Below are 15745 nucleotides of genomic sequence, written 5' to 3' on the forward strand. Positions count from 1 at the left end.
GCATGTGGTGCTACATAATTTTAATTCAATAACATTTATAACCTGTTAAATGGAGGAGGCGCCCACACGGGCAGACCCCCCTTTATGATTGCATGCATTATAACGCATGGCTCCGGTAAACGCATGGCTTTAAGCCATGCATTTCCAGCGTATTGAAGACTGGCCTTTAAAGGCCAGCCGTGTAGGGGGGCTTTATATAGCCCCTCTCCTTTTGTTTCTGGTGAATGAATCACAATAGTAAAAATCTCTCTCTCACTTGTTCTCTCTTGAAATAGTTTTTAGGCTGTGGATTGTTAAAGCGTTAATCTAGTAGTACGTTTTACCACTAAGTGAAAATTTTTGTCAATCTGGAGAAACTTGTGGAGCAACTTTGTAAGCTGAGCTTGAGGTACTTTCCTCTGTGCATTTCTTACATAACCTAATTAGTTGGAAACAGTACTAATACAGACTTGGTCGGACTGCAACAGTTCCACGAAGATTGTGTAATTTGCTTAAGTGGAGCTCAAAAGTTCCAACATTCTAAGTTGTCAAACAGCTGATGAGATCTCAACCCTTTTGCTTTTTTTTGGGTGGATGGGGGGGTGGCGGCTTCCTTATAATGTGCATATATACAACAGAAGCTTTTGATTTTATCTTCTGTGGACGTTGAATCTGCAGCTTAATTCCTTATAGTGTAGTCTTTGCTCTGCAAAAACTTCAATCAATCTGGTTGAACATGAAGACAAAGTAGCTTCAGTTTAAGACTGATCTACTGGTAATTTTGGTTGACAGCATGAATTGAACCTAGATCTGCTGATAAAAATCATAGCACAAAGGTTACTTCAAACTGCATTTATTCAATAAACCATTAAAATACTGATAAATGGGAAACCCATGCATCATCTGGATATGTAAATAAATCTTTATTTGGTGAGTGCTAAGTAAAATGGAAGAGGCAGAGTCATTCAGGAACATGTGGTGCTAGATTGTAGTGAAAAAAAAAAAGAGAGGGAAGATAAAGAGACAAGATTCACAAAGAATAAGGAGATAGCTAGGATTAACATGTGTACCAAATCAGCAAACTAATTACAAGTATCCTTAAAGCTTTGTGGAGTCGCCTTGAAAATGCTATAGACAATTCCTTATTGGCTTCCACAATCTCCTTAATGAGTAATTAATTGGTAATGTGCAACCCTAATAATAATGTTATTTTTTTAGTGCTATTATTGTTCTCTTTTTCAGAAAGCTGGCTGCAAGAAAACTCCACTTCTACTAGTAATTAAATTTCAAAAATCCCTTATGGAACACTTATAGAGATTCTATTGGAGGACTAATTCCAGCCTCCCCAAGTCAACATCTAGGGAGAGTTTAAAAGTCTTGAATTATTGAGCATGTAAAACATGAAGGCCAGTTTGATAATTGCATGTGCTGACTAGACTCTTTAACCAAAGACACCAGTACCATCACTATCCAGCCTTTGGATCAATCTAAAGGACACTTGCTATGTAATAATGCTAGCATATTGCATCCACCCATGTCCATTTTATGACAAAAAAGTATCCCCAACCATTATAGTTTGTGGTGGCAATATTGACCCACTATTCTCTCCATGTCAAAACTCGTGGTTTTGCCTGCCAATTCTAGTGCAAAGAAAAGAGAATCACATGAAGTCTAGGCATAAATGTGGGAAGGAATATATAGAGGAGGAGCCGAAAGATAGGAAAGAGAATTTTAATGTGAACTTAGATGAGTGCTCCATTAGTGTATTGTAAAAATAAAGTCAAGATCCAACCACTAACTAAAATAGAAAAGTAAAAAAACAACCACACAAATCTACTAGAAAATGATATATAAAACTCCCTAATGAGATAAATGTGACATAATTCTTGCCATAGATTCATCTCATTTGGGAGTTTTTCATTTTAATCATATATGGGAGATGGATTTCATGTAATATTTATAGGATGTGCTAAATGTCTTGTATGAACTTTAGGACTTTATTAGACTCTGAGAGAAATAGATATATAAAATACGTGCATGGTTCATACACCATTTATTTCGTTATCTGTATGAATTACTGATCAGACAATATTATGTGTTCAAAGAATGATTTAGATATCATATAATATGTTTATATCTCTCCTGCTTTAGGTCTTTTTAATCACCAACATTGTCTCTCGTAATCAAGTATTTATATATAGAAAGATGCAAATTAAATATATGAACCAATGAAAATGATCATCATCAAAACCATCTGCTCTAACAGCTTTTTGGAGGATTACAAGATGCATGCATATAATCTAAGAGAATTTCTCTTTATCGTTAAAGATGTCACGTTTACTTGTGAGTGGAAAAACGTATGGCGGCATTTATAGTTGTCGAATTCTTAGGAAACCTCCAAACCCCATAATGGAAATAAAAATGCTTTTTTTTCTCTTGTCATTCTACCAAATTCTTTTAGAATCATCAACTGCAACATCCATAAATTATATTATTCTTGCCAAAAACACAGCCTAAGTAGTTGTAAAAATTTAATGTAACAAATTAGCACCACACCCATCTTCTTAAATCTCAACTTTAAATTTTAAAGCATCATTGATCAAAAAGTCCTAAAAAACTTTGGAAGAACTTGGAGAGAGAGAGAGAGAGAGAGAGAGAGAGAGAGAGAGAGAGAGTGTGTACTTGTTTATGGACCAAGGGTTGACCTTGGAGCTTATATAAAGAAGCCCAAGTACTGGTAAAATGAAGATGCTCAGTACTTCCCAGGAATAAGAGTAAACTTAGCAAATCACAGATAGACCAGAGAGAAGTAGATGGTGAGGGAGCTGATTAGTAATCAGGGAGGTAGCACTGTTGGTGATTTTTGTAATGCTTTCCTACTCCTCTGGGCCGTTCTGGTTTCCCTTTCTTTAATCTCAGTCATAATCTTCTCCTGTGCTGGTGGTGTCTCCAAGGAGAAGAACTCAACAACCGACACTGAGTACTATGGCGCCGGATGTGAAGCCGGATGCGGTGCAGCATGCGGCGGATGAGTTCCTTTCTGCCTCTATTCTTTCCCAATCCCAAAACCAAAGGAGATGTTGGATATCCATGATTAGATATTGAAGCTTAGGAGAGAGCTAGCCTAGCTAGATGCTAAACTACTGATCTATTAACTGGTTTTTTGTAGTCTCTATAATGCTTGTTCTAATTGGAGAAGCTTGTTTCTAATATTATCATCATGCAGCTTCAGTTGCTCTTTTTTGTTACTGTTCTTTTCTATATATACTTTCTTCTAGCCAAGAGTATAGCAGTTTGGCCTCTGCATAATCTCTGCTGGGGTTAAACTGCATCTGCAGATTAACCTATTTAAATCACTGCAGAAAATCCCAAGTTAATGAAAAGGAATGCTCGATCTACTTTCTAAATGCAAGAGAGGAAAAGAATTGGTAGTTTTGGGAAATTTAGAAGTTTTTTTTTTTTTTCCCTTTTTGTATGTACATTGAAATTATATCTGAAGACTTTTGTAACTTTCACCGAGTAATTTTGAGTTTATAAATATATATATTTATTTAGTTTGTATGTATGTATGTATGTATATTTAATGTATCTATATCGAGTTTATTCTAGTTTGTATGTATGTATTTTCTTTGTGAGATCTCTTTGTGTCTAACGTATTTTTAAATAATCATTATCATGATCAACAAGTTGAAACTCAAAATTAAGAATATTTTTATTTAAAAGCCTTTACATCACACACCATTTACATAGAATAATTTAATTTAAAAGATAAATTTTAGAATTAAATTTTACAAATCAAATTATGTCATGTGAATGGTGTGTGGTGAATCATGCGATATAAATAAATAATTATATTTATATCACTACTTTGTATATATTGCCCATTTATTCCTTTGATACAAAACTACGATCAATTATTTTTATTAATTTAGCTCTATTTAGATATTAAAATTTTATTTTCTATTGCCATTGAAAAAGAAACAGAGTTTGCATTTATGAATATATAAAAGTAGAATTAAAAATATTTATTTTTAAATAAAAATTAATAATCAAACTCTTCGCCGAAGTCAAGATGGCCGAGTTGGTCTAAGGCGCCAGTTTCAGGTACTGGTCCGAAAGGGCATGGGTTCGAATCCCATTCTTGACAGAACTATTTTACTTCTTTTTCCTCTCTTTTTCAATTTTAATATTCTTCTGTTTTTCACCTAACACTTGGCACTACTTTTCTTATGGTAAAAAAAAAAATCATTATCTTATATAATTATTTTCTCCTTTTTCTTAGAAAAATATAATTTTTAGTTATAGAGATTTTCATGATTCATCTATAATTAGAATGAGTATTTTCAACAGCATTCTATTTAAGTGAATTAAATAAAAAAATATTTAAAATGCATACTATATGAGTGCTGCTAGGATGCCGCCCCGCAATAATCGCTGGATGTGCCCCTAGGCAAATTTTAAAAGAAAATTTCTCTAAAAAAATATCAATATACTAATAGTTATTTCTTTAATCAGTAAGTAAAAGAAAATTTAAAACATAAATAAATAAATACATGAACAGTCAAAATGAAGGAACAATATAGAAGACTATAGTAGCATCCTTCATGCTATATTCTTACCTTTTGGATTAGGGTATATTGATATCAACAGAGGAACTAATTTAGTTTCCTAAAAATATTAAAAAGTCTCTTTTAATTCAAATAAAAATCAGTAAAAAAATTCATTTAACCTCTTCAAAAGATTTTAAAGAGGAAAACCTTTTGATCTTGTTCCAAAATCTAAAGATCCTCTTCTAACTCCATCTATGATCTTCCAGTCTTCACAAATATATATATATATATATAAATTGTATCTATATTTTTTAAAATCCTAAAATCTTTCCACCAAAACCTAAAAACACATCTCCATATATATGGACTAAAAAAAACCATAAAAATTGGCAGTGTATTTAAGTTTTTGTAAAACTCAAAAGCCTTAACTTTTTCTAAGTTTAAAGGTATCTGTTTTTTTATAAACCCTAAAAATTTGTTGTTCTTGTATAAGTCCCTTCAGTCAATTCCTTTTTTTTTTTTTTTTTCACAAGAATTACATGAACTAAAAATATGATGTGATTCATTTACTGTTCAATTTGATATTTTTTTCAATGAATAAGAAAATTTTATTAAGACAAGTAACAGTGCAAAGCCCAATTGCACAGAAAGTATACAAATTCTGAAACCTAGTTACAAGTCAGGAACTAGAAAAAGAAACAAGAAAAACATGGACACTAGTTCCATTCAAGACAATGGCTGAAGACAACAGAAATAAGGCATTAACCAAAAAAAAAAAAAAAAAAAACATCTAAGTTCATCCACTAAGCATTCCTTATTTTCAAAGTATCGACCACTTCTCCTTACTCAAATACACCACACAAGAGATAAAGGAATCATATTCTAAACAGTGGCAATTTGAGAAACCACTTAAATCTCTCCAAAAAGATCCATCACCCTCTTAGGTATCACCCGTGCCGCTCCAATGCTATAAACACTTCATACCATGACAACTTTGCCACCTCACAATAAAGCAACAAATTAGCAGTCGATTCACCATATTTTTTACATAAGAAATACCAATCCATAACAATTAATCCACACTTCTTGAGATTGTCCAATGCCAGAACTTTCCCTAAGGAAGCAGACCAGCCAAAGATCGCAACCCTTGAAGGCACATTACTCTTCCAAGGAAAAGAGTGTACCATATTCAAGCTAGAAAACATCCCGTACATGGCACGAATTGAAAACTTCTTATTACCAGAATGAATCCAAACCATCTTATCTCTCTCAGCCCGATCAAGCTATGTAGCATATGATAATCCAAGCAAATCAGAATATACATCCATTTCCCAATCATGCACTGCTCTAGTAAAGTGGACATTCCAACAGGATGAACCACTAGAACAGTCCAAAACCTCAGCCACTGAAGCATCCAGATTCTGAGTAATTCAAAAAAGGTTTGAAAAAACAGTACTAAGAACCCTACCACCACACCACGGATTGTGCCAAAAACAAATTCTGGAGCCATCACCTACCACAAAATTAACATGTTCTGCAAAAACCATCCCAACCACTCTTAATATTTCACTACAGCCTCACTCTTACCTCATTAGAGCACCTTTAGAATCAATCACTATCCTGATGATAACTCCATAACCACTTCCCAAAAAGGGCCCCATTAAAGGTTATACATTGGTATATAAGGTTTCTTTGTTATACATTGATTAACCATGACATGGAATTGAATGTATACTAAAAGTAACATATATTTCCACTATAAATAACAAAATGCATACTATTTACTTATAAACACTCATACATATGTCATATACTCATTCCGGCCCCCCAAATACATGTACTTATTCCGCATAAAACTGAAGTGCAGGGTGAGCTCGTTGAAAGCCTCTTTCGCATTCTTGCGAACGCGTGGTGTGCAGACAATTTATGGATTATTTAGGATCGCGCACTTGTGACAATGAGCAGAAAAGAGAGTGTGTCAATTGCATATGCACCTTTCACATTGCTTCTACGCAATCCAAACCCTAATGGAGCAAAAATCATCTAAATCCAAAACCAAAAAGTTCTCCCCACTCATACAGACCCCATAAAATTATATACAGGGATCAAACACTTGGTATCACGCAATCCAACATCACGAAACAATGACGAATCGGGCATCAAGATCGGGAATTGAAAGATATAAACGAAGTAGCCGGGTTTTTCTGCGTGACTTTGGAGGAATATAGAACCCACCCAGAATTTCTACCTGGAATTCCGGCCAGCTGTAGCCCTGGAAAACTCCAATCCATTAGCCGTCTGTGTCGTTCTCTTCTTCGGATCAGACAAAGGCTTAGAGCCTCCGTGCGTATCTCTTGGCAGAGCATCCGAATCGATATCAGAAAACGAAGAATACGACGCAAAATCCCTCGTGTCAGACCCACAACAAGCCCAGTGCTTTGCACGTTTGGCAGCATGCCATCCTATCTTGCAGGGGAGTTTGACGCAACCCCACACCACGGCCAGAGGACAACAAACGCACAGCAAGCAGGCGCTGCAGAGACACTCAGTCGTTTTATCGCAGCATTGCGAATCCTGATGACGGCAACTTGAACAGAAACGGGACTTGGAAACCCTTGTTTCCTTGTGACCATGTCTTGTATTGGCATGAGGGTATACTGCCATTGATTCATCTGTGAGGAGGAACTTGCTTTCCATTCTGCCGAGGAGTGCACGACCGTGCTGCTCGACATGTGCCGGACAGATTAACGAACCAAAATTCCTACGACACCCAAACTTGTAACGAAAAATAGAAACTCTCTTAATCCTTGCCAATGATTGATTGTTCCTGATGAGAGCATCGTCGAGCTTCCGTCTTTCTTTTCCCCTACGCTGCGGTCTGACTGTGTCCTACTCATATAATGTAGTTTGGCTTTCAAATGATATCCTCTCTGCAGTTACCGTCCAACTTCCGTGCACTCAAAAGGTGAATAAATATTAGATTTTATTCGTATGAAAATTAATTTTTTTTATTTAATTATATAAAAAATACGATAGGCTTGTACAATTCATAATTTTATGTAATATTATTTATTTATAATTATATGTAACATTATTTGTAGATACCGTTTAAATAGTGAGTTGAGATAAAAGATGAAAGTTAAAATTAGATAAAATATTATTCTTTAATATTATTATTATTTTAAAATTTTAAAAAATCGAATTATTTAGATAAATTTTATGTAAAATTTGATAAACTAACTTAATTATTAGAATGAAAGATGACATTCATAGATAACTTCTATGAATAAAACAATTTTTAAATATTTCATATTTATAAAAATAATAATAAATGAATATCATTCTATGAAATACTGTGTCAAAAATATGAAATAGACAAGTTGTATTTTTAAAATTTTATTTTTATGTTATTTGACAAATTATCAAGATTTAATTTTATATACAGTTATGTTTTATGATTTTGTAATATTTTATTTATTTATTTTATATGAACATTTCATGTGGTAGAAAAGTTGACCACCTCTGAGAAAAATTGATGATTCCACCACTGCATGTGAACGATATGTTACATAAAGATTTTCAAAAATAATTATTCTTTCCGCCCTCTTGTCAACTTGTGTTGCCTTTCGGACTTGGACCCTAAGGCTCGAATATGATGTAAATGCCTTGCAAATGCTGGATTCCCCCCGCAAAGCAACAAGGACCAGAGAGACGGCACCAGTGGCTTGGGTTTCTGGTGGACGAATGACGAATCTTAGCACCAGGGGCTGTTAGCATCTTCGCGTTCTTACAGGCTTGGCCTACACTTTAAGCTTTTCTTCGGCTCTAGGCGCAAAGCATGCAAACTCTTCACTCTACCAAAGGCTCGAAAGTTGAGAAAATATTTGGCGACATGGACGGGACTGTGTCCAACAAAAAACGTTGCACAATAAGATTAGAAATAAAAATGATCAGTTCTGTTTATGCATATGAACAGACGTGTTTGTAAGCTCATAGGAACAGACTGTTAAGCCAATCATTTTGTTACGAGTTATTATATTCTCAAATCGGTGCAAAGAGTACAACATCCACATCACTTAAATGATAAAATTCAATTTGTAAAATTCATATTTTAAAATTTATCTTCTAAATCAAATTATACCATGTAAGCACTGTTACCATGTGTGTTATCCACATATGCTGATGTGAATATCCGAGCATTACACTCAGTATATAATACCTGAAGGGTACAACATGCAGACAAAGGTTCATGGCAATGCCAGGCAAAATTAGGTTCCTTCCTAGTCTTGGCATTGACAGCATAAACCAAGATACAAGAAATAATTTAGCATCCAAGGGGCTTTTCCAGCAATGGGAACATAAAGTCATCAATGGACAGAATCAGCAACAGGAACATTATTTTGCCTTAAAACTTTTGAGAACAAACTCCATTGCAATTACAATACTCGTGGAGCAGTCATCAATCATGTGAAACAAGCAAATATCAAGGAATCATAGATCAAACTAGTAATTCTATTATTCCCTGAGCCAGCCATTCCTAACCAAAATTTCAAGCTGATGCAGTGAAAGATTCTCGTGTTCTCATGGTCTTTACACGCAACCTCTCCATAAATGCAGGATTAGCTCTAAGTCTCTCCTTGACATATGAGGTTCGGGCATTCTCCACCAGCTTCTTTGCTTTCCCAGCTTCTTCGATGAGGGAATAGAGAGTCCTAAGGCAATCCTTTCTGTTCTCCTCTCGATGTTCAAACCTTCAGTCCAGAAAAAGAAACACATGGCATAAAGTGCACATCCCAAGGCATATGTATAATCAAAAAGAGTTGAAAAGCACAACTAGGTTTTTAACAGTTACAAACCCGAATAACCCCCTGCCCCCCAAAAATAAACCTTACAAAAAAAAAAGGGTGAGGGAGTCTTTTCCATTTTCCACAGAAAAATGTTGATGCATAGAATGCAAATATTGTGGTTGTCGTGAAACAGTTAGTTCAAGGGTAAAAAACATAACCCTCATCTCATGACCAGATATCCATGACTAGAAGATTGAAGAATTCCATTTTCTATTTGGTCATATCGTCTCCATGATTTCTAGGGTTTCAGAAACGGGCCAAGGACCAAAAAAAACAAAAAAACAAAGATGGTACGCCATTGTTTGTTGATCTTACCTCTCACTGGTGATTGTAAGCTCATCTTTCCCTGGATGGTATCTTTTTCCAACCAGTTCCCTGAGTCGGCGGAACTGATGCTTTGAAAGGCCAAGCTCTTTCACAGTAACAGACAGTTTCACTTTCCTGTTTTTGGGGTGCCATGCATCACCACCAGGAGCAAAGACTACCCGTGTCTGCCACCTAAGGATAGGCCCCTCACCAGGTGGGTCATCTAAGTCCTTTTTCATGTCTGGCACATCAGTCTCATCAAATTTGGGGGGGCCCTCGGCTTCCATTATATTCTTACATTCTGTGACCATCTCATCCTCAAACTTCTTAAACAGATCATAAGCTTCTTCAGCTTCAATCTCTCCTCTTTCGCACATATCCCCTAGCTCATTGAACCTCTCTTCGACCTTTTTCTTTATCTCATCTGAAGAAAATTGCAGTTAAAGAAATATCCATTAGATGCCATTTTACATCAAAATAAGATGCATTGATTGGCCGAATTATTGACTACAATATACATTTATGCAAACAACCAAGAAAAGTAATGATTGATTATATACATTTGGTTGTTTCAGAGCTAAACGTTACGAAAGATCTGGCCTCTAAGAAACCAGACATGCTGCACAAACAAATAAATAAATAGAAATGTAAGGTTACACAGTCTGTAGGCAGAAAGCTGGATATTTGACATAGACCAATCAGGCATTCCATCAGAGGAACTCTTTCAATAACTAGAAAAGTACTCACAGAAAGCGAATAACAATCTAATTATAAGGAAAGCTTTTCCAAGTAATCAAAACTATGCTTCTAAAATAACTGATAACTGGTGCTGAGTTCCCCTACATCATGGCTTCTGGTCATAACTCTTCAACTATCATCAATCTCATACAAACTAAGATGATGAAATGCAGAATTTCACTTACCCAAAACCACTAACACAAAAAACTCAAGCTCAAATAACATATTTGCTACTCCGCACAAGAAGTTTTTTCTATCCCATTTACCTCCCTTTTTTTATAAGTGAAAACATTATATATATATATATATATTTTTATAAGTAAAACATTATATATATATATATGTATATTGATATCAATAGGAGTAAACAAGTACATTGGGCATATACAAATAACACCTAGCCCATACTAGAGAGCCTCTAATGACCAATAAGGCCATGAAAATTAAAAAAACTAACCAAAATACACCAAGCCCAAATGGGGGAACAGATCACACCTCCCCAACCCCAACCCCTTGTTTCCCGTAAGACTAATACTCAACTCGAAACTGCCTCTACGAGGATGGCTTCATAATGCCCTCCCTTTAGTCTTTCCTCAACTTCAACTACCTCCCTTAGCGTCATAGTTGATTGCTTGAGAAAGACGCTTGAACTCCCTGCTTTTCTTAAATCTTGATTTGGTTTCCAGCTAGTGGCCAGCCTCAATCGCAATGAGTAGTGTTGTAAATTGGTCGTCACATCCTTCTTATGAAATCCCCACACACTGCTGAATCTCGTAACCCTATGCAGAACCCAATCCAATGATAAGCCCACTATATTGTTTATTGGAGGAACAGATACCAAGGGAACAACATTTTCCTCAAACACAGCTCCCAACTGCACTCCCAACCCTAAACATTCCTCCTCACAAGGCACCAACGACAAACCCATAATTTCCCCCCTACGATCTCCTGCATTCAAATCCCAAACCTCCTCAGCAGCTACATTGTTGTTGTCCATAGTTGTTGTCACCATTGGAGGTCCCTTTTAAATTACCATGATAATTATTCTCACTTGTGATACCAAATCTTCCTTTTGACTGATCAGATCTGAACCTAAGACTATCAATGACTCCATAGAAGGTTCTGAGCAAGAAGAAAGTGGATGACGAAAATAGCAGGAATACAAAATCACTTATACATATCTTGTATGTTATATCCCTTACTACTTACATATGTGTTGAATCAAAGTAGAATATTTTGCACAAATTATGCGTACATATCCATCAATTCTGCTTACAACAGTTGAATAGAAATAGGAACAAAGTGAACATGGATCATCAGTGTAATGACCCAAGGAAGGCCCAAGCCACATCTATGTCCATACTACAAAAGTACCAGCCAAGGTCACTATAGGAGGAGGCCCTATGAATCATTATAAAGGGCCTTGAAGTCTCCCTCCCAAGCAATGTGGAACCCCATTTACCACATTCCTATACACAATCTAAGGTATTACAATTGGTCATTAGCTTAAAAGAGATATTTAAACCTTAGCCTGACAATCCATGCCAGCCACTCATGGAAAGATAAATGATCACTTAAGCCAATACCAAGGGAGCACAACTAATGTTAATTGCCATAAATTCAACCCATGGAATAAAGGCAAAACATTTTAAGCTTGGCATCAACTACTCACTTCACATCTCACAAATCCATCCCTCATGGGTAAAAACCTAGGAAAAGCATCAGCCACATCTGTGCTATAACCACAAAAAGACTAGTCAATGTAAAACTTCCTTAAAATCACTTATAAATCCCAATTCACCAAGTAATTAAAGTGGGACTAGGCACCCATGATTACCTTTATAACTTTCCCTATATGGCTATTCATATTCCTCATTTGGTATTGGAGTGCTACAAAATCCCCCTTTATATTCCTAACGTCCTTTTCAAGGCTACGTCATATGAGCTCGAGTGTCACATTGCTAGCCTTACTAGGTGGCTTTGATACAATATATAACAACCCAGGGAAAGTGCTAGCCACATCTATGATATAAATCCAACAAGACTAACGAATCTGAAACTTCCCTAGAATCATTTATAAACTTCAGTTTCACCTAATAAGCAGAAAAGGAGATACTTAGCACTCATGAATACCTTCATAACTTATGACAGTGGTTTATTTGTACTCCTCAATGTGGGACTAGGGTGTTACAAAACCACCTCTTAATTTTTGATAGGCCATAAACTATGAATCTTAAGATTGAAACCTAGCTCTGATACCATTTTTAAGGATGCAGGGAAAGCACTAGCCATATCTACACTATAATCCCAACAAGGCTAGTCAATTTGAAACTTACTTAAAATAATTTATAGAATCAGTTTCACCAAGTAGCCAACATGGGACTTAGCACCCATTATAACCTGCCCTCTATCTGGGTTATTCTTATAACCAATGAGGGACTGGGGTGTTAACTGTGTTATGTCCTGTGATGCATTAGCCACCTAGGATGGCAGCGTCAAAACAACAAACTGAACACAAAACAAAGTGTGCATTAACCCCTGGAAAATTATATCTAATAGACCTGGATTAAATGAAAACAAAGGATGTAGTAGCTTTTTTTTTATAAGTAACAACGGATGTAGTAGCTTTTTGGAGTTAGAAGTTGTACTTCGTCTCAGAAATCAAGCCAAGAACCTCAAATGTTGGGTCTTTAGATGTTTTAAGATTCCTTCATAGCGTAAATAATAAAACAGGCAATGCAGCTATAGCCTTGTGAGCCTGGGCTTTTGCCTATTCTTACGATCAATAAAATTTTGTTTACCGATTAAAGAAAAGAGAAGTTATAGCCTTTTGGGAATATGCAGTCTTCTCCCAATATTAGCACTAACAATTAACTGGATGGTTTGACAGCTATGATTTGAAACAATCAGCCCACAATTCCAGAAACATAAGTAGAATCTCAACGCAACATGGTGATATTAGCATTTGCAAATAGCAGTGCATGAAATCAAGTTAGAAGTAATAATACAAGATTTAGAAAAGAGAAACGATATTTGCAGTCATAGAGTGTGCAAATACCACATTCCTTTTGAAAAAAATGAGTAAACATGGGACCCACATGAAAAAATTAATTTTTTAATAGTGGACCTCACTCTTCTTTAAAAGGAGTGTGCAAGGCTTGAACAGCCCATGATTGTGTCTAGCATTATTCAGGAAAAGATGCTCTAATTCAAAAACTAAAATGAAAAATAATTACAGTGGTGATTAAGATGAATCAAGCATAAAAGCAGACAACATAACGTGAAACTATATATCATTTATGGTAAAAAGACATCATATAAACAATAAAATAAAATGAGACAAACTAAGGCAAAAGATAAACCTGGGAGAAGGTTGTCCCATTTAAGCATATCCTCTAAAATCTCCTCACACTCCTTTGTGTCCTTCATGATCTGATGATCGATTGCTTCCTTAACAAGCCCCTCCCACTTCTGGTCGTCCATGTTGAAGAACTCGTCCTTAACCATTCTCTTCATCACTATATCCCTTGCATTGTACAAATCATCAATCTCTTCATCCGTTTCATGCATTTCCTCAAAATCTGATTCAAATTCTTTGTCCTTAACATCATCCAGAGGTTTCATTCGGAGCTCTTCCATCAGCTCATCATCAGTGTCCTCATGTTTCCCTGCCAGCTTCCTCTGTAGGATTGCTTCAAGTATTGATGGGAGTGCCTCCTCATCGCCTTTAAAATACTTCTCTATCCTTGTTTTCAGGTCTGAGGACAAAAAACTTACATATAAAGTCTCAAAAAAAAACCAAATAACTTTCACAAATTTATTTTTTGAAAGGTAAAATAAGATTTTATTGATGAAGTAAATAGGCAAAACTTCCACAAATCCACCTTATTTCCAGAAAATCTAGGAACCGCATAATCAAAATCAAAATCAAAATTTGAGTATTTTACTCCAAATTAATATGATAAAGTTATACATTAACTCACGAACAGTTGAGGTCCTGAAACCAATTAATGAAAACGATTCACAATTTCCTTCAAACAGAATTACCACATTCCGATACAGAATCATCCAAATAACATATTGCCCACAACTCAGGGACATAATCGAAAAGTCTCTTGTAAGGTGAGCCGAAAGAACGTCAAAATTTGGATCCCACCATTACTGATCCCAATACAACGATTAGAACCTCATTTTTTTTATATAAGAAAACTATCAAGGATTCAAAACACCAATAACAACATCAAAATCAAATAGAAACAACAATTTTCGTAAGTTTTTCTTGCACTTACTCAGCATCCAAACAGAGCATTCCAACTATCGTTTTACCTTTGTTGCTGACGTCCTCGACCGCGACGGAGCTATCCTTGTTCTGGGATGTTCCCAAGATGGTCTCGGGAGCAGGGGTAGGGTTTTCACCGGACGAGTCATTTTCGGAGGAGTAGAATCTGAGGCGGGGTAAAGTAGTCGACGGCGCGAGTGGGGCTAGGGAAGGACATGGCTTTGGGCTCTTAAGAATATTGTGAGTGTAGAATGCGACATTTCTGAGCAGCAAGCGTTTCATGGCTCCTCCTCCTCTTCTCTCTCTCTCTCTCTCTCTAAGGAGAGGGTTTAACTCATTTAAGCCTTAAGAGGTTGTTTTGGTTTCTGAAGGGGTATGTCTATTGAGTAGCGAGAAATTACCTTCCAAATATCATCTCTCTTGTGTTTCTTTTTTCAAAAAAAAAGTGAAAGCGGAATTAACAATGGAAGAGAATGCTTCCAAAAAAAATTGGAAAAGTATTATGAAATTTATGAATTCTTTAAAGGATACAGCGATATATATAGGAGTATAAAGGAGATTATATTTTTGACGACTAATACTATGCGTTTGACGACTAGCTAACTATGCTTTTGACGACTAGCACTATGCGTTTGACGGCTGGCTAAAGGTGATCATACAATTTATTTTAAACGGCTTAAATGTGGTCATACAATTCAAAATGGTTTATAACACTTCCCCTTTGGATGACCATATTTAAAGAATATACCTCGTTAAAACCTTTACTAGGAAAAACCCTGTGGGAAAAAATCAATGGCGAAGGAAAAAGAGTACAGTATTCATGTGTACCGTCGAGTGCTTTAGGATTGCCTCATTAAAACCTTGCAAAGGAAAACCCAGTGGGATAAAACCTTAGCGAATGAAAAAGAGTACAATCAGCACAAGTCTTCAAGACATTACTTCCCCTGAAAAGTGTATGATAACAGCTCTTCAAACCTCTGCATTTCAATGTTCTGCATAATCTTCTTAAATGTTACAGTTGGTAATGCTTTAGTGAATAAATCTGC

General features: G+C 35.8%; 2 protein-coding genes and 1 non-coding gene across 3 annotated transcripts; 1 reads left to right on the forward strand and 2 right to left on the reverse strand.

Annotated features, from left to right (window-relative positions):
* The first annotated feature begins 4045 nt into the window (after positions 1–4045).
* On the forward strand, positions 4046–4126 carry TRNAL-CAG. Its single transcript has one exon. It is a non-coding gene; the product is annotated as a tRNA-Leu (tRNA).
* Positions 4127–6252: 2126 nt separating this feature from the next.
* LOC122298409 lies at positions 6253–7468 on the reverse strand. The gene has a single exon (XM_043108138.1). It carries the CDS (start codon positions 7224–7226, stop codon positions 6774–6776), a length of 453 nt encoding a protein of 150 aa, XP_042964072.1. The 5' UTR covers positions 7227–7468; the 3' UTR covers positions 6253–6773.
* A 1317-nt stretch (positions 7469–8785) lies between these two features.
* LOC122299195 lies at positions 8786–15075 on the reverse strand. The gene is made up of 4 exons (XM_043109252.1): positions 14747–15075; positions 13783–14178; positions 9692–10106; positions 8786–9280 (listed from the first exon to the last, which is right to left on the reverse strand). Exons 1-4 carry the CDS (start codon positions 14979–14981, stop codon positions 9079–9081), a joined length of 1248 nt encoding a protein of 415 aa, XP_042965186.1. The 5' UTR covers positions 14982–15075; the 3' UTR covers positions 8786–9078.
* Between the last annotated feature and the right edge of the window lie 670 nt (positions 15076–15745).

The sequence above is a fragment of the Carya illinoinensis genome, chromosome 16, assembly GCF_018687715.1.
Source record: "Carya illinoinensis cultivar Pawnee chromosome 16, C.illinoinensisPawnee_v1, whole genome shotgun sequence".
Classification (NCBI taxonomy): domain Eukaryota; kingdom Viridiplantae; phylum Streptophyta; class Magnoliopsida; order Fagales; family Juglandaceae; genus Carya; species Carya illinoinensis.